This window comes from Abrus precatorius, unplaced genomic scaffold (assembly GCF_003935025.1).
Source record: "Abrus precatorius isolate BTA unplaced genomic scaffold, Abrus_2018 Scaffold11, whole genome shotgun sequence".
NCBI classification, from domain to species: domain Eukaryota; kingdom Viridiplantae; phylum Streptophyta; class Magnoliopsida; order Fabales; family Fabaceae; genus Abrus; species Abrus precatorius.
The window spans coordinates 23,740,835-23,762,617 of record NW_020874303.1 but is presented as its reverse complement, the minus strand read 5'-3'; the positions used below and the strand labels follow the sequence as shown (position 1 = coordinate 23,762,617).

The window sequence follows — 21,783 nt, the reverse complement described above, 5'->3', positions numbered from 1 at the left end:
TCATATTTTTAAAATTTTAACCAGTACCTAAAGATATTTATCAGATTTTTCTTTTATAATTATATGCACCACGTTCTAGTTGTACTCTAATTGTGACCCTCATTTTGTCATGTACGTTTCCAATGAATGTCGTGTTCAATAGCCTTTCTTAGACAATTGATAGGCTCAATAAACTTTTATATGTATAATTACATTATTTTTTTATATCTAAAAATTATAATTTACATATGCATAATTCTAAATCATTTTATAATATCTTTCTATAAATTCTCTACCTTGTTAAATTAAAAAATATACATGCATTTTGTATTTTTGAATTATTCAATATATTCATATGTTTATTTAATTATTAATAAAATATTAAAAGAATTAGTAAGTGCGTATAATATAGAAAGAGATATAGCATTAGTTATTCATATATAACTTGAAAAGAAATTTGAGAAGATCGCTAGGTCTACCTTCTAGCTTGCCCCTAAGTGGATTTTTGGTAACAATTATTTAAGAGGAAATATTATATTAAGAGTTTTGCGATATATTTCATGAATTTTTATTAATATATTAAATAAATATAAATAGTAATACATACATTTATTGTCTTAAAAATATAAAAATATTTAATAAATTTGTTATCAACAATTAAAAAAGTATAAACATAAAGGTTGAGAGAGGATTTAAAATTATTGAGAAAAGATGCACTAAATCCCTGGTTGTGCTTGAGACTCTAGACTTGGTATTTCTTCGAATGCAAGTGATTCTTGAGGAATCTCTTTGAAATTGTGGTTGGTCCCTTTTGAACCTTTCTTCCATGGTTCAACAATCTCAATGAGAACCAAAGCTTGCGTCCACGTATTCTAACCAAAGATAACTTGCCCTTAATACAATAATTAGTATAGCTGGATTCTGACTAATTCCTTCAAGTTATACAAATTATCAATTACTTTACTCACACAAAAATTATTTATGTTAATCAATTCAATTTTAATATCAAATTCCTATTTTACAGAAAATTAATCAAACTAATTATAATAAAATACGTATACGATGTCACAAAATAATTAATTACTTTTTTTTGTTGTCTTAAAGTTATTTTAGAGTGTAAAGGAACTTGAGCATTGATTCTGTTCTAAGTTCATGTTAAAGTAATATTTTCTTGATACGTTTGAAGAGGAAACAAAACAATCACCTGTGGAAACCAAATTCAAAAAAACTTTGTTTTAATTGCGATTCTTTCGCTACTTTACTGTTTTTCTTATTGAGGCCATTTCTTTAGATTCTTTCCAATCAAATTTTGACCATTAATTTTATATTGAATAGTTAAGATTGGTCAATGAAAAAATAATTAGTCAATAAAACATTAAGTAATTGGTTATTTTCTTATTATAAACTGCTGGAGAGGAATTTATCTGTAGAAGATTCAAATCGTTTCTAGCAAAATTTTGACCATTAATTTAATATTAAATGGTTAAGAGTAGTCAATAAAAAATTAAATTGGACAAATTAACACGTGATTAATTAATTTCTTACTATAATCAGGCTGGAGAGGAATTTAGCTGCAAAAATCCAAATCAAATTCCAGTTACCGTTATGGCACTGTAAAAATTATCATTTACTAGTAAATAAAAATTTCAAATCTTATGATAGCTTTCTTACTTATAGTTTTTGTCTAACAAAAATTCAATTATTAGTGTAGACTTTATAACTTTAAACTAATAGATAATGTATTGTAAAATCATTTGATGTATTGATAATATATATTAATATTCCAAAATCTTAGAATTATTTGTTTATATAATATATCAAAGTATGAATATAAACTCATAGTATACTAATACTTTAATTTTTTGGTAATAAAAATTATACTAACAGAAATCAATCAATATTAAATTATTAGATAAATGAATTTATTTTACAGTCAACATTTGTATATTCTCTAAATTATTTTTCTAGCTTCATTTTCTAATGATTTTCTTTTTCTTTTTGTATCAAGTGTTTTCTACTACTAATTTTTTAATCAAAGAAATTGCTAGAAGGCACTAGACCAGCGTATTCTTATTGAGTCCGACATTGTATTGGGCCTCATAATACTAATAACAGTGGCTAGGCCCAAAATTCAACTACCCCATTGTTTTCTTCTTTATTTTCTTTTTTGGGTTCATGCAACTATAGTTAGAAGGGATTTGTATAAGATGCTTGCTTATGTATATTAATGAAGTCATATTATATATTTAGGTAAAAAACAAATAAAAATAGGGCCCAAAAGGCCTTTATAAATGCTTCAAAAGTATGGCTTGTTCTACCAAGAGTTGTTGAGAAAACCAAATGTAAAGGTTTTGTACTTAGGATACTTGCAAATAAAGTATCTGAAATCATAACCATGTGTGCTTCTCGAATTTGTGCATTACATGGTCAACAAGGTCGAAAAATTCCTGTGTTTTTGACACTTTACCTTTCTATAGCATAACCTGAAGTGCAAATTTAGCCCAATTAGTCAATCTTGGCTCCTGCAAATACCAAAAAGAGTGTCTTTAAAGGTTTGCGATGGTTGCTATTGAACCTTAGAATGCAAGACCATGATCTTGTTATTTTTATTTTTACTCTATTTTAAACTACATGATAAGCATATGGAAAAAGAAAAACATCAATTGTTCAATGTTATGTTTTAATTAATGTCGCCCATAAAAACAAGTTAAACTTTGAAATCTACGATACTTAGATAATTTATAGGAAGTTAAAGTAACACCAATCATGATGCTAAATCTCGTAAATTAGATCTTCATTTTCTTGATGTAATTTTTTATTATTAGTGGCAATCCATACTTATCAGTCATTGCCACATATCAGTTAATACATCAACTTCGAAGTTGAAATGATGGTCAATCAACACTTAATTTCACATACAATAATACAATAACGTTTGTTACGCATTATGTAATGTTTCACGTGGTATACTGGGTAATGACCAGCGCGACTCAGCGAATAGGCGCAAGAAAAAATTACCATATAAGGTGATTAAAAAAAAGAAAATATTCTCTGTTTTTCTGAAACAATCATAATTATTAATTTTAATTAATGAAGTTAATAATATATTTAAAAAAATATAAATATCATTTAATATCTTAGTATAATTTAAAAAGAATATTTAATATCTTTTTAAGTTTAGAAGTAACGTAACAAATACTTTTATTTTATTTATCACTTTTCAAAAAAAATTGAGTTTTATTTATTTTAAAAATTCTAAAAGTAGCATAAATTATTAACTTCCAACTTATGCCCTTATCAAAATAAAATACAAAATGTTAAACAACATATTAAAGATGTGCTGTGTAAGAAAAATCAAATTGTATAATATGTTATGCAGAAATTTTTAAAGTTTCAGCCAACTTAAAAGTTTCTAATTGTCATCAGCAAAAGTTTATATACTCTAATTGTCATACAGGGATGTGGATTAAGGTGCCAATACTGATTGGAATGTTGCAAACTAGTTTTGAAATTTGACATAGCAAACTAACTAGCCACATGGACCAAACAGGTATTTCCTCAAAAAGCATGGCCAATTGAATCCACAGAATTTGGTAGTAGGTGAGGAAATCCCAAAATTATTTTTTTTCCATTTCTTATCATTGTTATAAGCTGCCCTGAGTAAATAATGTAATAATATGACAACAACATACGAAATTGCAACCTCAAATTAGTTTCTTGAATTGGACAGGACAGGACAGGACAGGACTTTTGCACTCAGCCTACCCTTTATCATGTGTTTCCCTTTCTTGACCTTTGAAACAACACCAACTGTTTCCTACGTTTCACTTCTAAGAAAGTACCATGTCTTAGTAGAATAGGTACACGAGTCCACGTACCATAAGAATTCATGTTCACCAAATGTGTCATCATTTTTTAAATTCCAATTCTCCTTTTAACAAAAAAAGGTTACAAACATCAGCGGTTACTAATTTTCTTTTTGAAAAAAATGGTCCCACTTATGATACATGAACGATGAATAAAATTGGGTTGTTAAGTGACGTACAATAGCATTAGTTGGTTACTATTTATATGGGTTTGTACGCATTTTAGCATATTTTGTTGCATTTTTATAGGATGGCAGCAGAGCAAAACAAGGTTTGTAAGGAAATTAACAAGATGCAGTTAGGACACTACGTATAAAATTTATTATTGCTTTATAGAATACTTTGAGAATTTCAGTGTTGGTTGCTTTTCTTTTGTGAAAGAAATGAAAGAAGTTTTAGCTGCTTGATAATGATAAGACATAATTTTTTTTCACCTAATGCAAAATGCCAATTAATAAGTGAGTATGCTACATCTTATTATATGTTCTTACTGAATTTCTTAAATACTTAAATATGTAATACAAATATGCACACATTAATGTCTTGAAAATATAAATTACATTCAATTATTTTTTTATCTAACAATTAAAAGAATTTGTAAGAAAATGTTATAAAAGAATTTAGATATATTTTAAATATAGCTGTACAGCATTTTTTAGAGACAAATCAATAACATTGAATTTAGTCAAAGCAGCTTTCTCCAATTGCTAATTAACCCTTTAAGATATCATTTTCCAAAAACTCTCCTTACTTATAAAAGCTTAACAGGTTTGAACTACCTTATATTTTCCATATGCTTCCAAGAGAAATAGAAGTAACGTTTCCTGAATTTTCACTCCAACAACCGCATCCTCAACCCCACCCTACAGAGAGAGAGAGAGAGAGAGAGAGAGAGCAGTAGTCATTTTCCATATAGAAGTCCTTTTTCTGTCCTAGTCCAAACTCTATATACTAAAAAAGCTTCATGTGTAGGCAAACCAAAGCCAAACCCATAAACTATACACCAAACAAACACAAAATTTTGTATTTAATTTTCTACTGCTCTCTTCTCCCTCAACTTCCCTCCTTCAAAACCAAGCCAATACCCAAAACTTGAACCAAACAGCACCCTCCCTCTTAGTCCCATGTCTCTTTCTCCTTAACAACCACCCCAAGTTCACCTCAAAAAACAAATATTAAAGCCCTCAAACACCATTGACATGCCTAACCCAAATGCTAAGCAAGGTTAGGTGAAAGATAGCAACCTTAAACACCATCAAAACCTTCCTTTTCCAGCATAACCTGATATGGGTTCTTGCAGTTCTCCTCTTCTTTTGAATTGTCTAATGAAATAAGGACTATCTTTTGAAGAGGAGGAACTCATAACCCTCTTCTTGTGCTTTTTTTGGGGTTGCCTTGGCCTCATTGTGTTGTTTATATCTTTTTTGCATTTGGACAATATGCAGCTGCATATATCTCCAAGTTTGAGGCATGTCACTGTGTTTCCAGGCAAAGGGTTTAAGGAGTTTATCAAAGTGAAGGTTGCATCAAGGCGTGTTTCGTATCGGATGCTCTTTTATTCACTCTTGTTCTTCACTTTTCTTCTCCGGTTTGTGTTTGTTTTAACAGCAGTGGATGGCATTGATGGAGAAAACAAGTGCTCTACCATAGGTACACTATTAGTTCCTCTTACTATTTGTCACATACACTCACACACATAAGATCACAAACATAAACACGTAGAAAGACACAAACGTGCACAAAATGTGAGAGTTGATAAGGCTTGAATTTTCCATGTATCAAAGTATATTATTATATTACAGAGCTTTTAAATTTAATGGTTTTAAATAGCTCTTTGGCTGCACTCCCTCTCCTCGAACAAATCGTCAAAACTTCACCGACTTTTGATTTAAAAATTTTATAATTAATAGGACTTATTAGAAATTAAGGGAACTTGTAACACAACGAGAAAGATGCATGTGCATCGCTGTGTTCTTTTCCAAATCTTGGTCGATGAAAGTGTATACCAAGTTTGTCCATGATCAGGAATGTATTAAATCAGTAGTAAGATGCAATAGACGACATTACATATATAATATATCTACTAAGTGAGTTTCTTTATATTATCCTTTTTTTGTCAGAACTGGACTTTCCCTATCTTGTGTATTGTATAATTCGAATAGGATTGTCAATAGTTATTGTCGGGGTAAACTTGACCATCCATTCAAGATTTCCATTTTGAAGTAGATAAGGTACTGTACAAGTTCACGTGGACACTTGATAAACTTTCATGATCTTAAACAATGGTAATAAAAAATCAACGTCAGAATTAGCAAATTATAAATTCAAGCAAGCACATGATTTATTAAGGCTATAAATTATAATCCAGAAAATATGTTTATTATGTAAGTATATATGACATATTTATTAACTTCAAGCCATATTTGTAGGTTGCCTTGGAAAAAAACTAGGGCCAAGGATTTTGGGAAGACGATCTGAATCAACAGTAATCTCCTGAAATTCTAATTATATTCATCACCATCTTGATCAATTTTGCAAATAATTTCATCATAATCTTAATTTGGTGGCTGAAAGTGGTTGGCTTTTGATAGGTCCCAGAAGTGATATACCAAACGTTGGATGAACCACTTAGCAAAGATGAGCTTAAGGGAAGGTCTGATATTCCACAAACTTTAGAAGAGTTCATGACTGAAATGAAGGAAGGTGGATATGATGCCAAGGCATTTGCAGTTAAACTTCGAGAAATGGTACCATTCTCCTATTCTTTTCAACTAGAAGAAAATTAGTTTCATGCATTTCTTACTATTTTCCTGGGTGAAGTGTCCATTAACTATGAAGTTGAACATTTCCTAGATAACCCTTATGGAACAGAGGACCAGGATGGCCAAAATCCAAGAATATCTATATCGTCATGTAGCATCTAGCAGCATACCAAAACAACTTCACTGCCTTGCCTTGAGGCTGGCCAATGAGCACACAAACAATGCAGCAGCACGCCTTCAACTACCCTCCGCTGAACTAGTCCCTGCCCTGGTTGACAATTCATACTTTCATTTTGTCCTTGCCTCAGACAATGTGTTGGCAGCGTCTGTGGTTGCAACATCGCTTGTTCGCAACTGTTTGAGACCTCAGAAGGTTGTTCTGCATATAATTACAGACAGAAAGACTTATTATCCCATGCAGGCTTGGTTCTCATTGCATTCTTTATCACCTGCTATAATTGAGGTCAAGGCATTGCACCATTTTGACTGGTTGACAAAGGGAAAGGTGCCTGTTCTGGAAGCAATGGAGAAAGATCAAAAGGTGCGGTCACAGTTTAGAGGGGGTTCATCAGCTATTGTTGCAAATACCACTGAGAAACCAAATGTTATTGCAGCCAAACTACAAGCACTTAGTCCCAAGTATAATTCAGTGATGAACCACATTCGGATACATCTCCCAGAGGTAATAGTAATAGCGTAGCAAGTAAAGCTTTTATTGATAGCTTATAACAAAGTAAATCTTTAGTGTACGAGTGATGCTTATCGCCATGATTTCTTTTTCATAACAGTTGTTTCCAAGTCTTAACAAGGTGGTCTTCCTCGATGATGACATTGTGGTACAAACTGATCTTTCACCTCTGTGGGACATTGACATGAATGGAAAAGTCAATGGAGCTGTAGAAACATGTAATGGAGAAGATAAGTTCGTGATGTCAAAGAGGTTGAAAAGCTATTTGAACTTTTCCCACCCTCTAATATCCAAAAATTTTAATCCCAATGAATGTGCTTGGGCCTATGGCATGAATATTTTTGATTTGGAGGCTTGGAGGAAGTCCAATATAAGCAATGTTTACCATGATTGGGTTGAACAGGTACATGTATCTTCCATTCTACCATAATACTATAAAGAGAGGGGGGAGGGGGGTCAAACTACTTATGGTATACTTAAACTGTGCCATTAAAATTGACTTTCCATAGAAGTGAAAATTGATATAATAAAAGATTGATATTTCCGGTTTGCTTTATGCAGAATATCAAATCAGACCTGAGTTTGTGGCAGCTAGGGACATTACCTCCAGGATTGATAGCATTTCATGGTCATGTCCACATTATTGATCCTTTCTGGCATATGCTGGGCTTGGGTTATCAAGAAAATACAAGTTTTGCTGATGCTGAGAGTGCTGGTGTTGTCCATTTCAATGGCAGGGCCAAGCCGTGGCTAGAAATAGCTTTTCCACAACTAAGGCCATTGTGGGCAAAGTATGTTGACTTCTCAGATAAGTTCATCAAGAGCTGTCACATTAGGGCATCATAGCTTATATCTTGGGAAAACATGACCTTATTGATAAGTTGAAGAATTGGCATTTGCATCCAATGGAAAAAGAAAATGTGAGAGTTCTTCCAAGCATTAGGCCTTGACAACAAAGAGACAACAATGATATGCCATGATGCTCCTTTCATGCTTTTATCTTTTTTTGCCTTTTAACTCTCTTTCTTCAGTTGAAATTCTCAGATTCTTTTTCTCTTAAATTCATATTGTAACTACAAGTATTTGTAGATCATATAATATATATATTGAAACAACATTTTTTTTTTCAGGGAAAACAAACCTGCGAGCTCAAGTTTTTAACAATAAGCTTTTGTAAGAATCAGATTTAATAGAGGTTCAGGGGAAAATAGAGACCAAAGGACCATTTTATCCAATTTCATTTCAATCTACATATAGCAAACATCAGAGCTTCTTATTATGTAATTCAGATTCGAGCAGTCGTATCTTGGAATGTGTTTGGAATGCCGTCAAATCCACTTGAAAGAGAACCATTCCAACGCTAAAAGCTATAGCTTTTACGTTGAAATGTAGTTTAACGTGATTTTGATTAGTTTCTAAACACACTAAATGTTTCATAAGTATACGTACGCAGAGTATCAATAACTTAAGGCATAGTCCTCAAAAGTAATTTGGATTCTCATTCAAAATTGGTTGAGTACTACTGTACTACAACATGCTTACTTCATACAATGGTCATAGTAGAGCACCTATAATCACTGGGACATATTCACAAACATGTTCTACCACAATTAAAGTGAATCAGAGATCCTGAAGACCAATGCAACAGCTCCATTTATTTTTTCCCTGTCATATTGGATACCAATCCCCTGATGAACTTTGCAGACTTGGTTATGGGCGAATTGATAGCCATTAGATTGTACAACACATTCTCAACTTCACCAATGGTTGGCCTGGTCTTGAATGAGGAAACCACCTTCAGATCTTCTCCTTCTTCTACAAGAACATTCCATCTCTCTCCACTCACAACCCCATCTCTCGCACACTTAAAAATCACACCTTTTTTTTGGCTTAAGATCCCTCTCACCTCCAACCCCATAAAAGAATAAACCACTTCAAAAGAACCCAAAAAGCCACTTAGATCACCAAAGTTGTTCTCTTCCTCAAAAGCCCATTTTGGGTTAAACAAAACCACTGGCTTTGGATAAAAGGCATCGCTCACTCTTTTCATCAGTGCCAATTGGGAACTCTCTGGCACCAAAAATATTGCCACATCTGCAGAATTCAAAATTCTGGGGTCTGTTTTGGTCACTGAAGGAATGTCAATGTGTTCAACTTGGCTAGTTGAATGAGACTGAAAGGCAGAAGTGGCAGATTCTTTTAAGTTAGCATCAGGCCACATGATTAAGATCTTAATGGGAGAACCTTTTCTTTTGATGGGTATGTCCCCAAAAAAATCAAGAGCAAGTTGGGAAAGTGAATCCGGTGAGTCATCAATAACTGGAATTTCAACTCTAAACTTGGGTTGCCTTAGTTTCTTGAATTTACCTACTAGTTTGGGATTGTTGAGGGGTTTTTCTAAGGTTGTTGAAAGGGATGTTTTGGCTTGAACTATGGCCTCCTCCTTTGAGATGGGTGGATTTGGGGAAGAGAGTGAGGAATGGATGGATGAGGATGTAACTTTGAGGTGAACAGTGGGACTTGGAGGGATGCAGGACAAACCGCAGTGTTTGGATAGAAAATGAGTAGCGGGAAGCGGGATTGATGTGAACTGGGTATTGCAGTGTGAAGGCAGACATGGCGATGGGTTGGAAATTTGGATCGATTGGAAATGAGTTGTGTGGAGATAGGAAGATGCCATTTAATCTTTTAAACAGAGTAGCAAGGTCTAATAGCTCTGATATGAAACAGTTGTTTCAAAGCTTTATCCGGATAAGATATTTAGATGTTCCGTTTGATCGCAACCTCACAATAGTTTAACGAGTGGTGGAGAAGAATCTATAATAATTTATAAACCTGCTACCACGGAATGTCAAATATCAGATTTTAACGAGTTAAAATTACACGCACTCTACTTGCCGGTACTTACCCACTCCTCACAGTAAAGAAACTACCGATACTACAACAATTCGATTGCTTTACTCACATGCAACCACTGTTGTAATGGAGAAACTCACTAGTCTGAATTTAGTCCACTTTTTCCTCTTGAACGAAATATGGCCGCTACAAAATTGAAACTAACGCAGCATCCATACTGTACTTGACCTTTTTTTTCGGTCCAACGTTCGGATTATATCAAAAACAGTAATAAAAATTAAAGCAGACACGAAGACAGCCAGACAAGCTTATTAACATTTACATGCAAATACTAGCATTACTTCACAATAGTATCAGACGTCGAATACAGTCGAAGTCATCACTGAATCCAATTGGAAGACTTAGTAGATAACTGTTCAGGTAAGTTGTATGGGAAAAAAATACACATTTTTGGGCCAAAATATGAAAGCCCAGATAATTGTATAATGCCAACTTAGGCAACTGGCGGACGGAGTACATGATCCTGTGAGGTATCCACAGCTGCTGGAGGCATAAATTGCCACATGGAAACTCCTGGATAACCAATAAAAGGCACCAATTTGTTGCCGGGGGCTTGGCCTTGTGGAGCAAATGCAGCAGGGATTGCAGGAGGGGGTGCCAAGAAACCTGGTTGGGCATTTATTGATTTTACCTGCTGCTCCAACTTCTCTTTCTCTGCCTTAAGCCTCTGTTTCTCATCACGAAGTTCATTTTTCTCAGCCTACATTGTAGATAGCAATTAGATAGTATAATACAAGGTTTACATGATGTTTTGGTCACAGCAACGACAGGGTACTACTGTTAAGGCAGAAAACTTTTGGGAAATAAAATGATGTAGAATAAAGACCTCCCCGACAAGTCTTCCCATCTTAAGAAGAAAATTATTGAGTACAATTGGGACCTCACCTTTAGCTCTTTAATCTTCTCTTGAAGACTCATATTTGAGTCTTTCAACTTCTGAGCTTCGCCTCGCAACTGTGTCACCATTCGGACGGCATCAATCAGAATAGCAGCCTTGTCTGTTTTAGGCGGCCTTCCAGGCTCCAAGATGGAGCCTAATTCAACAAACCTATATATGTCAATCATATTAGTCATAGATGCCCCAAAAACACATCGACACAAAAACCCACAAGGAAAACGGTTATAAACAGAGGGATTAAAAACTTTACTTGTCATTAAGCCTATCCCTCCGCAACTTCTCCCGACAAGCCTTTGAGCTAGAAGCAGTACATGAATCAGATCTTCCTCTGAAATAGGAATAAACATGAGATATGGCATAACTTCATCCAAGAATAAATGTCAGGACCCAATCATCTTTAAACTTTTAGCAGGGGGAGAATGGCAAAGGAAAATTGGGGAACAATAATCTCACACTTAAGCAAGATAACATACATGCAATAGAATTTATCATGAAAATTTCTTTATTGATGCCGCTGAACTAATGCTGCTATTCCTTATCATCCTCGTTTCAGAAACCATGTAATATTGCCATTTCACTCAATTATATTACTTGTAACAACCTTCAGTTAATTGTCGACAAACCTATGACTAGCAAGTCTTTCTAAAATTATTCAAACAATTCAAGCCGACTTTTGATTTCAGTCTTCAATTGTTACATGAAATTTTTAAGGAAAAAATAATCAAGTTTAAACCACACAAGCCAAACAACAGAAATTGGGGAAAAAGAGATCAGGAAACAAAAGGAATAAAGTGCTAAGTGACTACACTTCATATGTTCTTTCTTTCACTAATTTTAAATGATTTGTTAATATGAAAGTAAATGTGTACCTCTTCTTCAAACCAGGATCTTTGAGACCATCAGAATCCCCAAGTGAGCCTTCAATTTCAACTCTAGGAGCAGATATTATCATCAGAACAGAAGAGCATGTTAGTAAATATATTTACAGCACGGTTCCGATTCTCATACTAAAAACTACAATCTAACATAAAGAACTACAACCAAATCAATTGCGCACACAGCTCAAATGTCAATTAGAAAAAAAGGTTAGATATCAATCAAGACAGGCTGCACAGACAATCAAATGCAGCAGCGCATGCACTCAAAGCAGTAATGAAACTTACAAAAAGAACGAATCCTGCAACAACTATTTGTGATTTTGAGAACGAATTAAAACCTAACAGCACAGTTTTTCCACAAACACATTAACTTAGCAGAACACGAGGAATGAAACGAAAACCCTAATAGTGGAATCAATACCCGACATTGGAGGGATGCGGGGGCCAGGTGAAGGCGGAAGCAGAGACGGTGAAGGAGGCATCGGGAACGGGAATATCGTCGATCAACGTGTAATCGAAAAGCCAATTGGTGTTTTCGGGCGAAACCATTGCGGTGTGAAAATCGTGAATTTTGGCGAGTTCTTCTTCTTATTATTTAATTTAATTTTAATTGATTATTTATGATTTGGTGAGAGAGAAGGATTTGGTTGGAAGCAGCACGTTTGAGGGTTGAGAGATAAAGAGAGGTTTTCGTTTTCTTTTTTCTGCGAAAAGGGGAATCTGCGTGGGAGTGTGATGTGACCACAACGATATATCAATGAATGACTCTCACGCATTCATAAATGGTAGCTCAAGCAGAATCAAATGCTTACCACTTCCCACTAGTCAACTATAAATGGTCAAGAATTTCATTTTATTTTTATTTCTTTTCTTTCATACAATATTTTAAAATATTATATATGAAAATTTTAAAAAAATTACAAAAACATATAAATTCAAGAATTGAGAAATTTTTGGAGTTTAATTAATTTTATACCATAATTATTAAAATTTTATATTTTCATAATTTTCAAAATATTGTATTTTATTATTTACTTAAAAAATAAAACATATTATGTAATCAATATTTTTAATATAATTAAATTTACCATTTGATCAAATTAAAAATTTATCAAAAAATGATTTTAAATTTTAATTATTTAAAAGCAGTAAAATCTTATTTTATAGAAATGTATATTTTGAAGGGTGTTTTGTTCCATGGATATTTATTACATGTTTTTTTAGTTTGTCTTTCTATTTTTTTATATAAAAAATATACTTAAATTTAAAATTTAAAAGGATTATTTCATCTGTTATAGTTATTTTGACAAATTTATACCCAAACTAATGGGGTGTTTAAAATATAATTTGGATATTAGTTATTTTAGAAAAAAAATGAGTTATTTAATAAAATATGTTAAATGATTTTTAATTAGTGTACAACTCATGAGTGCAGCGTTGACGGTGGTCAGTGATTCACTCGTCCAATTTAATTAATAAAATTTTATTTTTTTTATCGCATTCTTCTTTCTTTTTTATCTCTCTCCATATCACAGGTCTTATTTAAGAATAAATAAGACCTATAGAAGAAGAAGGTAGTAAATCCTCTTTTTGCTGGACTCGCAGCTTTTGTAATGGACCGCACCGTGCAGCAAGAGAATGAAAGAACAATTATACAATTCTTAAGTAAATTTTATACAATTATGACTTACGTTAAATAATATTCTTTAAATAACTAATAAATAATAATATTATTAAAAAAATTATGTGACAATACATTGATATTATAATAGGAAATTAAGCATATTGTTAATATTTTTATTTTTATTCTTTAGCCAATAATTTTAGAATTACGGTCAATATTTATCATTTTTATATAATATTTTATTTTGTCACATTAATTATCTCTCTTTGTTATACACTTTATACAAATTTTAAACAAAGAAATATGAAATAAGTGGGATTATGAAGTAGTAACTAGTAACTAATAACTTAAAAAAAATATCTACTAACAATTTAAAATTGAATTAACCATTATTAGTATAATTTTTTTAATGAAAATCAAATTAACAATGTAAACATTTTTTATCATCATAATCTTTTATATATAATATATTGTTATTCTCGTATTTATATTTTCTTTTATTCATATAATTAATAATTTATATTTTATTTTTATCCCGGTACTTTTTCTATTTCTTTATTTTCTCTTTATTTTATCAGTGTTTGAATATATCCTTAAAAAACTTATCTAAATTTAGTTGCTCTGGTGATTGGGGACATCACTCTCAATGCGTTTGCGTGGCCATAAAATGAAATGAAATGGTCTTTGCTTATGTCACATATTGCGTAGCCATCTAACATAGTGAAAAAGTAAAAAAGAGCGTAAAACGCACAAAACGTGTTGAATTAACAACGGAACACGTTTTCCTTTTATAGGACAAGGCTGCATTCCAAGTTTTCGTATAGATTTTATTTTCTCAAATTATTTTCAAATAAATTAACATTTTGTTTTTAAATTAAATAAATTTATTTTTCGTTAATTATCTTCTATTAAAAAATAAAATATTTTTCATTTAAATAAGACTTTGTGATTAAATTAATCATATAAAATGATTTAAAAGTTTTAAAAGTTAAATACTTAATAAAATTTTAAAACTTTCACAAAATGTAAAATCTACTACAGGCCGTAAAATAATCTCACTTGATAATTTACATAATTATATATATATATATATATATATATATATATATATTAATTTAAACTCAAAATTATAAATTAAATTGAAATAATTTTTATTAATTAATTTTTATGTTTAGTGTAAAATTTAAAAGAATTTTTAAAGTTATTTAAAATTTGATATTTTAATTAATATTTTTTTAAAAATAACTTAAAAAATATAAAAAATAAAAGAGTTAAATTATTGTTGGTATTTCTTGAATAATTTTTATAATTAATAATTAATAAAAAGATAGGAATGGAAATAATAAATTTAATGAATACTAATATAAAAACAAAGATATACAAATTAATAATTTTAAAAAAAATAAATCTAATGACTTTAAGAATCTACAAAATATAAATGATATAATTAAAATAATGTCAATTATTATCAAGCAACAAAGTCAAAATCTACATTAAAAAAACTATAACTTACATGACAAAATAACTTAAACAACTCTTTTATGCATAATATATATCATGAAAAAAAAAAAACTTGGTGCATACAAAATAATGCCAAGTTGTCCATACTACAATGGACCTAATCATGTATAATGATAAAGTTTTTTTTTTAAGTCATGTTATTTAGTAAAAAACTATTTATTGTTAATTTAATTTAAAAGATTAAAATACCAATCTATAAAAAATTTAAGATAAATAATCTATTCATGTTACCAATAAATGCATTTGCTCAATGAGCCTTATCCATTATATTTAAATATAAAAAAAACGTCTCACTTATTTTCAAAGTCACCTTAGACAGCGACAAATTGTTTGGTGAGTATTTATAGTTTTGGAATGGCCATTAATATTAGAAAAAATTATCATCAAAACTTTATTTTAAAAGTGGATATTGGAATATAATTTTACTTGACGAATTTCGGTAATTATTTTTAAGATGCCGATTAAAAATATCAATAAAAACTGTTTATTGTAATAAAAATATAAAAATTAGTTATTTTAAATAATTAAAACTTTAAATAAAATATTTTTAGTTAATACTTATCAACAACACTTTAAAAAGAATATTTGTCTAATCTAACTTTTATATATAATAAAACTGTCTACACGTGTATAACGAGGCTTATTCTTTTTAGTTTTTTTGATAATTTTTTTATTAAATTTAATTTAAATTTAATTTGAGTTGTATATTTAAATAAAATTTTTTATATATACAAAAATTTAAATCTAAAATTTTATCGAGACATTCAGATTAATTTTTATTAATATTTTTTAAAGTTTTTTTTATCTATATTTCTGTCACTTATATATATATATATATATATATATATATATATATATTATTTATGATTGTTAACTAAATAATTATTTCAGTAATGTGATTTAACGTAATTGATTTTGGAACTACGATTTCCGTAGCATACGTAACACATGGCAATAACGTGGTCCTATAAAAATTGGCCGACAAATCGTGAGTCAATTATTATGTGTGTGAACGGTGAGAAGCTCTAAAACACTGTCGAGTAAGAAAAAGATATTTTTTATTTCAAATATTATTTAAAATTTCACTAAAGCTACAAATTTTTTTTGCAGTTATCCACTCGTTGAATGCATGTCACTTTATGAGTAATATTTTTATTTTAAATTAATTATTATTTAAAATTGTACGAAAAGAGCAAAAAGAAGAAATTTGCCATGTACTTTTGATCCTTTTATTCAAATGATAAAATAGAGGTTTAATTTAAAAATAATATATCTATATATTTTCTTTTTATTCCGATATTTGTAATTTTATTGTTCCTTCATTATTTCAATTTAAATTTTTTATTTTTAAAAATTATTATTTATATATTTAAATAAAAAATTACATTCACATTACTACTTGAGGTATAATGAAACTTTACCTAATATTTCTTCTTTGTTTTTATATTAGTTTGATATTCTCTAATTTATATAACTGTATAAAAGAATTATGGGTAGATAATTGAAAAGTATGTGCAATATTATTCCATTATATAAGTTAAGAGATATTTGTATAAGATCAAGAAAAAGAGAATTATCAAGTAAAAATGTAATAAACTATGGAGATATGACTGTACTTTGCTCTTTTAAATATTTTTAAAATTTTATCATAAAATAGTTATTTACAATTTTAAAATAATAATTTTTTAAATATATAACAAAACTTATTATTTTTTTCCCAAATATCGAATATAAAATCCATTTTCACTTATTAAAATAAAGGGAAGGAATATAGTTGCTTCTATAAAATATTTAAGACTTCTTTTAATTAATAACTGTTTATAAAATATAATTATTGAACTAAAGTTTATAAATATATAATCATATAGTTAATGTTTGCTTTTATTTTAAAAAAATTATATTACATGTTAGTATCAAATAACTTTTAATATAGTAATTGAGGGAAAAAAAACTCTCAAACATTTAGATTTTAGCAACGGCTTGAAGAAAATTAAAATTGACATATTACAAATTCAAAGCCAAGTCAATAATTATACTCATAAAAAATTCCTCCCAAATAAATCATGGAACATATAAAATATTATCAAGTAAGTAAAACACATTTATAATACACTAAAATAAATTCTCACAATCTTCTTAGTTTGAATATTGTCAAGAAAAGCCAATATGCTATTTAATTAATCAACCCTTATAGCATAACAATATGTAAAAATTACAATCTTTCATTTTATTATTTATTGTAATTTAGTCAAAAGAATCATAAATGTTAACAATAATACTTGTCTCATTTTACTGGAACATTACCTTAAGAATCAGATAAGTAAACATTACATAGCACACATAAAACTTTAATGGCAAGTCAGTCTTTTATAAATAAATTTATTATGATTTTCAAAATAAACTCATACATCGCACTGTTGTCATATAACAACAACAACAACAATAATAATAATAATAAGTGGAAAATAATAGAAGGTTACCATAAGAAAAATCTCCTAATTTAAAGAGTATGAACACAAATTTACCGTAAATGAAAAATAGTGATGCTCGTTTAATTAGAATAATATACGTTCCAATCCAATTAGGTGGTATGCTTGGAATGTTAAGACAAGAAAGAATATTAATTATAAGAGAAAAATGTCGTCATGAAGAAATTCCAACCCAAACTAAAATACAAATACCATTTACATCCAGCAACTTTCCATGTCCAAGCTACATCACATAGCCACCCAAAACATTTACAAACAAGCCCTGAACAAGCCAGTACTAAACTTATTACATTGAATATAAAACATCTAGGAAATGATTCCTAGTACAATCACTCTGGCGAAGTCCTTGATCATGTGCATGGTTCACACAGATTTATAGGTAGGAGTTGAGTGAATAAACTCATCAATCCTTTTCCTTATTTCATCAGGATTTGCACCCACAATTTTGTCCACAGGAGCTCCTCCACTTAGCAATAGAAATGTAGGCATGGCTTTAATTTCTAACTTGGAGGCAATTTCCTGAATAGGGGCCACATAATTAATGCACATAGTGGTAGAACAAAAGGGGTTAAGACATTTATGAATTCCACTCAGTAAGAAGTTATGCTAATAATTCTTTCTTTTGAACCAAGTATCTTGGTCCTATAATATCACATTATTAATTCGTAGTTGGAAGCTGGAAAATATCTTTTAATTTGAAGGAAAAGGAAAATGGGGATCAGAGAGTAGATACTATAATTGCAAATTTGTTCACAATGCATTAGGCAAATAATGATTATCTGCAAAAGGGTTCTGTTTAATATATTATAATCAATAGTTTCATTATTGTAAGTTAAAGACCATATGAATATTTTTTTTATTGAAGATTAGATTAGAGATAAGCTTTACTATGATTGTTTATACACGCAAGGACCATGTGAACTCAAAGTGGGTTTTGGAATCCGAAAATGAACAATTTGGAAGGATTTGTGTGGACACCCTTTACTTGATTCCCTCTGGATAACATTGCGTGTTTCTGCATATTAGAGGAACAGCATAGAAATAGATGGATTGAAAATAGCAGATTTGTGGTTTATGAACTACATAGTTTAGAATAACACCAAACCAAGCGTAGTTTTAACAAACAAATGTGGGTTTGTTTGGGAATTACATTACCTTGACCTCATCCACATCCAATGTCAGAAATAGAACATTTTGATAGGTGGAGGCCAATTCTTGAAAAAAAGGATTCATAACTATAGATGGCACGCACCAGAAGGCAGTAAAATGAACCACAACCTGAAAATATTCATAAAAAATAAAACATAGTTTAGAACAAACCTGTGCTACATGTCCAATTGTTCAACCTTGATAATCTTTGAATCTGGTTCCTTAAATAACCAATCGTGGTAAAAAATAAAAGCGAACTGATTTATATTAAACGAATTTTTATAAACATAGGAGACTCACAGGGTAGTTTTGATTGGTAGCATGGGAGATGTGGTGTTCCCATGATTTTATAGAGTCTATTTTGATAACCTTGGACTTTTTGAGCTGTTCCTTGTGCTCCATTTCTTTCTGCTGTTGCTGCTTCTTCAAAAGGATGCAATATACACATATAAATAAAATGCTCAGGGAGGAAATATGACTATTTGAGCAGGGTTGTAAAAGAAAAAAATTCTGATTTTTATCCTTTTCTTAATATTTTTGTCCTTTTGAATAAGTCATATTTTAGATTGATGTATACAGGATACAACAAAAATAGTCTAGCTGGGACCTCTGCTGTAGGCAATTCAATGGTCATGGTCATGTGGTTCATGCATTGAATAAATATAACATAAATTGCCACCTTTCATTTTCTACAAAAATTAGTGAGGATAATAAAAAATATTTTATGAATGATTAAAATTGACAATCAAAAGTTGCTATATTTGATTTTAGGGGCTATTTCCAATTTGTTAGCTTTTATCAACGACTCTAAGCAGGTTCAAACGCACACACAAATTAAGATTAAATTAAGAAATATTAATGGCTCACAATGCTGACATAATATACATTGAATAATAATAGTTTTTTTTTCTATTATTCCTATAGATGTTTCTGCTGGGGAGGATGGACCATCTTTTCTTTGTGGGTCACTGTAAATTGTCATTGCAAAAATACAGGTTCTATTATTGTTATCATCAATATATTGAGGAAAATCTTATAATTTAGTTTAAAAATTGGGTTTTGTTTGTTTGGGGGATGATAAAAATCTTCAAGAACCAGACGAGACAAGCCAAAATTCATATTAAGTAAGGGAATCTGGTCTTTCACTCTTTGGATAGAAACAGCCAACAAAAATCTTGAATCTTGTGGCTTCTCATTCATATGGGGAACTAGCAATTTGAGAAAGTGCTTATCATGTCATTTTCATGGCTAATATCTACAAAATCTCTTCATTTATCACTGTTAACAATATTAGATGAACGACAAGATGCTCATTTTATTTACGCACTTGTGTCAACATGACTGGGGCTTGTGATATGTAGGCCATCCTTGCTATGAAAGTCTGAACTTCTTATGTGGTTCTAAGTGTGAAAAATATTGTGTATCAATTAGAGCCTCACAAAATATGTCAATTTGCCCATCCAAATGTAGGGTTCAAATATTTGAAAATTTTTTCTCCTGTTTAATTAAGTTTGTGTGAAAAATAGCTTCAATACAAGTCAATTTATATAAACCTGTTGTTTGCTATTGTCTATCATTATTGTTATTAACAATAATAGTAATATATTTTTATTATAAATTGTAATCATGCAGATTAGTCTCCATAAGTTTACTATTTGTATAAGGATGGACTTGAATCACCATTTTATAAGCTTAAAAAATTATTATTTTTTTAATTATATATACCTACATAAACCTACTACTCATATCAAGTTAGGAAAACTTGAATTGACAACTCTAATATCAACCTATTTAAATTACTAAGTGACAGAAACAACTAATCACTGCTACAAGGTGATTGGGTAACTTACCCTATCTAGAAATAGAACCAATTGTTTAATTATTCATTAGTTATTAATTTTACAATATGTTTTCAAGTACGTTAAACATAATTAACACACCATAAATTCTTTATAAGACTTTTTAAGTATTGTCATGAAAAAGTTTAGCATTAAATAATTCGTGTTCCTGCCTGTTGAAATGTTTCTGGAGATTGTGTTTGAATAAAGCATTTCAAGGGTATTTTAAGGGTGATTTTAATTTTGTTTGGGGAATTTATATTCTCTCACCACCATATAAGAATTTCAATTGCCTTATTAAAAGTATATACTTTTTATTTATTTTTTCATTGCGAGTTTGATTTTGGCCAAAAAAGTATTGGTTGAGTCACATAAACAAAAGTATTACAGAAAATTTTACATCCTCAAATAAGTTTACCTGATTTTATTCAAATTAGTTGGAATTAACTTATTAACAACAAAGCAGAAATAGAAAGAAAAAAAAACTTCTTAATAAAAAAATTTAGTTGTAAGAAAATTTGTATTTATGTTAGCTTCCCTATATACATGATAAAAGAAAATTATTCAATAAGAAAAAATTAAGCTTCTAGTGTCACAAATAAGAGCTTCAAATCTATAAATTTTATTCACATTAGAGAGCAGCAAATGGACAACTAATTAGAAATTTATTTTCACTAAAATATTATCATATTTGAAGTTTTTGACGAGACGCAAACCCAATAAAAGCTCTAGGTTACAAAAATTCTTCCACAAGCAATTTTTCTTGAGAGATTCATCCAACTTTAGGAATCTAAAACAGCGAATCCAAATTGAGAAATTGTATTGAAAATTGTATTTTTTTAATTTAATTTTATACACAAAATCTTATTAATCTATCCAAGATAGAGTTATTTATCTCATGTGATAATTTAAACAAACTCAAAAATAAATTAATAAAGCTCCATATAATCACAAATCCAATTTTGCAACTTGTAGTTATAATCTTAAACTAAACAGTAAACAATATTTCATAGATCAGAAATCCTTGCTCGAATAAATTTTTGTTTAATCAAGTTTATAATCATATATTTTACTTTCATCACGTTGAAGTAAGATACAATTTTTTATGTTCCAGTTGAAGTAAGATAGATAAACTCGAATTGTTATTGTTCAATCAAATGAGAGGCTTGTTTGTT

At 30.0% G+C, this 21,783-nt stretch overlaps 4 protein-coding genes across 5 annotated transcripts; 1 reads left to right on the top strand and 3 right to left on the bottom strand.

Moving 5' to 3' along the window:
• The first annotated feature begins 4,822 nt into the window (after positions 1–4,822).
• Positions 4,823–8,171, top strand: LOC113854335 (probable galacturonosyltransferase 12). The gene is made up of 6 exons (XM_027485275.1): positions 4,823–5,495; positions 6,275–6,330; positions 6,437–6,592; positions 6,699–7,289; positions 7,396–7,698; positions 7,857–8,171. The coding sequence occupies exons 1-6, from the start codon at positions 5,285–5,287 to the stop codon at positions 8,139–8,141; spliced, it is 1,602 nt and encodes a 533-aa protein (XP_027341076.1). The 5' UTR covers positions 4,823–5,284; the 3' UTR covers positions 8,142–8,171.
• Positions 5,970–9,997, bottom strand: LOC113854336. The gene has a single exon (XM_027485276.1). It carries the CDS (start codon positions 9,973–9,975, stop codon positions 8,950–8,952), a length of 1,026 nt encoding a protein of 341 aa, XP_027341077.1. The 5' UTR covers positions 9,976–9,997; the 3' UTR covers positions 5,970–8,949.
• Positions 9,998–10,462: 465 nt separating this feature from the next.
• On the bottom strand, positions 10,463–12,753 carry LOC113854907 (transcription factor ILR3-like). Its single transcript, XM_027486231.1, has 5 exons — positions 12,409–12,753; positions 11,979–12,041; positions 11,360–11,437; positions 11,097–11,259; positions 10,463–10,911 (listed from the first exon to the last, which is right to left on the bottom strand). The coding sequence occupies exons 1-5, from the start codon at positions 12,534–12,536 to the stop codon at positions 10,645–10,647; spliced, it is 699 nt and encodes a 232-aa protein (XP_027342032.1). The 5' UTR covers positions 12,537–12,753; the 3' UTR covers positions 10,463–10,644.
• Positions 12,754–17,784: 5,031 nt separating this feature from the next.
• On the bottom strand, positions 17,785–19,239 carry LOC113855262 (thioredoxin-like protein CXXS1). 2 transcript variants are annotated; one of them, XM_027486825.1, is made up of 3 exons: positions 19,071–19,239; positions 18,777–18,899; positions 17,785–18,636 (listed from the first exon to the last, which is right to left on the bottom strand). In XM_027486825.1, exons 1-3 carry the CDS (start codon positions 19,170–19,172, stop codon positions 18,544–18,546), a joined length of 318 nt encoding a protein of 105 aa, XP_027342626.1. In that variant the 5' UTR covers positions 19,173–19,239; the 3' UTR covers positions 17,785–18,543. The 2 variants fall into 2 exon arrangements, with proteins under 2 accessions (XP_027342626.1, XP_027342624.1); XM_027486823.1 differs by having other exon boundaries at positions 17,785–18,140.
• Positions 19,240–21,783: the final 2,544 nt, after the last annotated feature.

What these genes read in the sequence shown, in the direction of transcription:
- LOC113854907 (XM_027486231.1), bottom strand. Translation starts at nt 12,536, where the DNA reads ATGGTTTCGCCCGAAAACACCAATTGGCTTTTCGATTACACGTTGATC. An exon ending in CCGCATCCCTCCAATGTCGG is followed by an intron (nt 12,042 to 12,408) that starts GTATTGATTCCA and finishes ATCTGCTCCTAG; the next exon opens with AGTTGAAATTGAAGGCTCAC. An exon ending in AGGGATAGGCTTAATGACAA is followed by an intron (nt 11,260 to 11,359) that starts GTAAAGTTTTTA and finishes TGACATATATAG; the next exon opens with GTTTGTTGAATTAGGCTCCA.
- LOC113854335 (XM_027485275.1), top strand. Translation starts at nt 5,285, where the DNA reads ATGCAGCTGCATATATCTCCAAGTTTGAGGCATGTCACTGTGTTTCCA. An exon ending in AAACAAGTGCTCTACCATAG is followed by an intron (nt 5,496 to 6,274) that starts GTACACTATTAG and finishes CCATATTTGTAG; the next exon opens with GTTGCCTTGGAAAAAAACTA. An exon ending in TTCGGATACATCTCCCAGAG is followed by an intron (nt 7,290 to 7,395) that starts GTAATAGTAATA and finishes TTTTCATAACAG; the next exon opens with TTGTTTCCAAGTCTTAACAA.
- LOC113855262 (XM_027486823.1), bottom strand. Translation starts at nt 19,172, where the DNA reads ATGGAGCACAAGGAACAGCTCAAAAAGTCCAAGGTTATCAAAATAGAC. An exon ending in CTACCAATCAAAACTACCCT is followed by an intron (nt 18,900 to 19,070) that starts GTGAGTCTCCTA and finishes GAATATTTTCAG; the next exon opens with GTTGTGGTTCATTTTACTGC. An exon ending in TGGATGTGGATGAGGTCAAG is followed by an intron (nt 18,141 to 18,776) that starts GTAATGTAATTC and finishes GCCCCTATTCAG; the next exon opens with GAAATTGCCTCCAAGTTAGA.
- LOC113854336 (XM_027485276.1), bottom strand. Translation starts at nt 9,975, where the DNA reads ATGGCATCTTCCTATCTCCACACAACTCATTTCCAATCGATCCAAATT.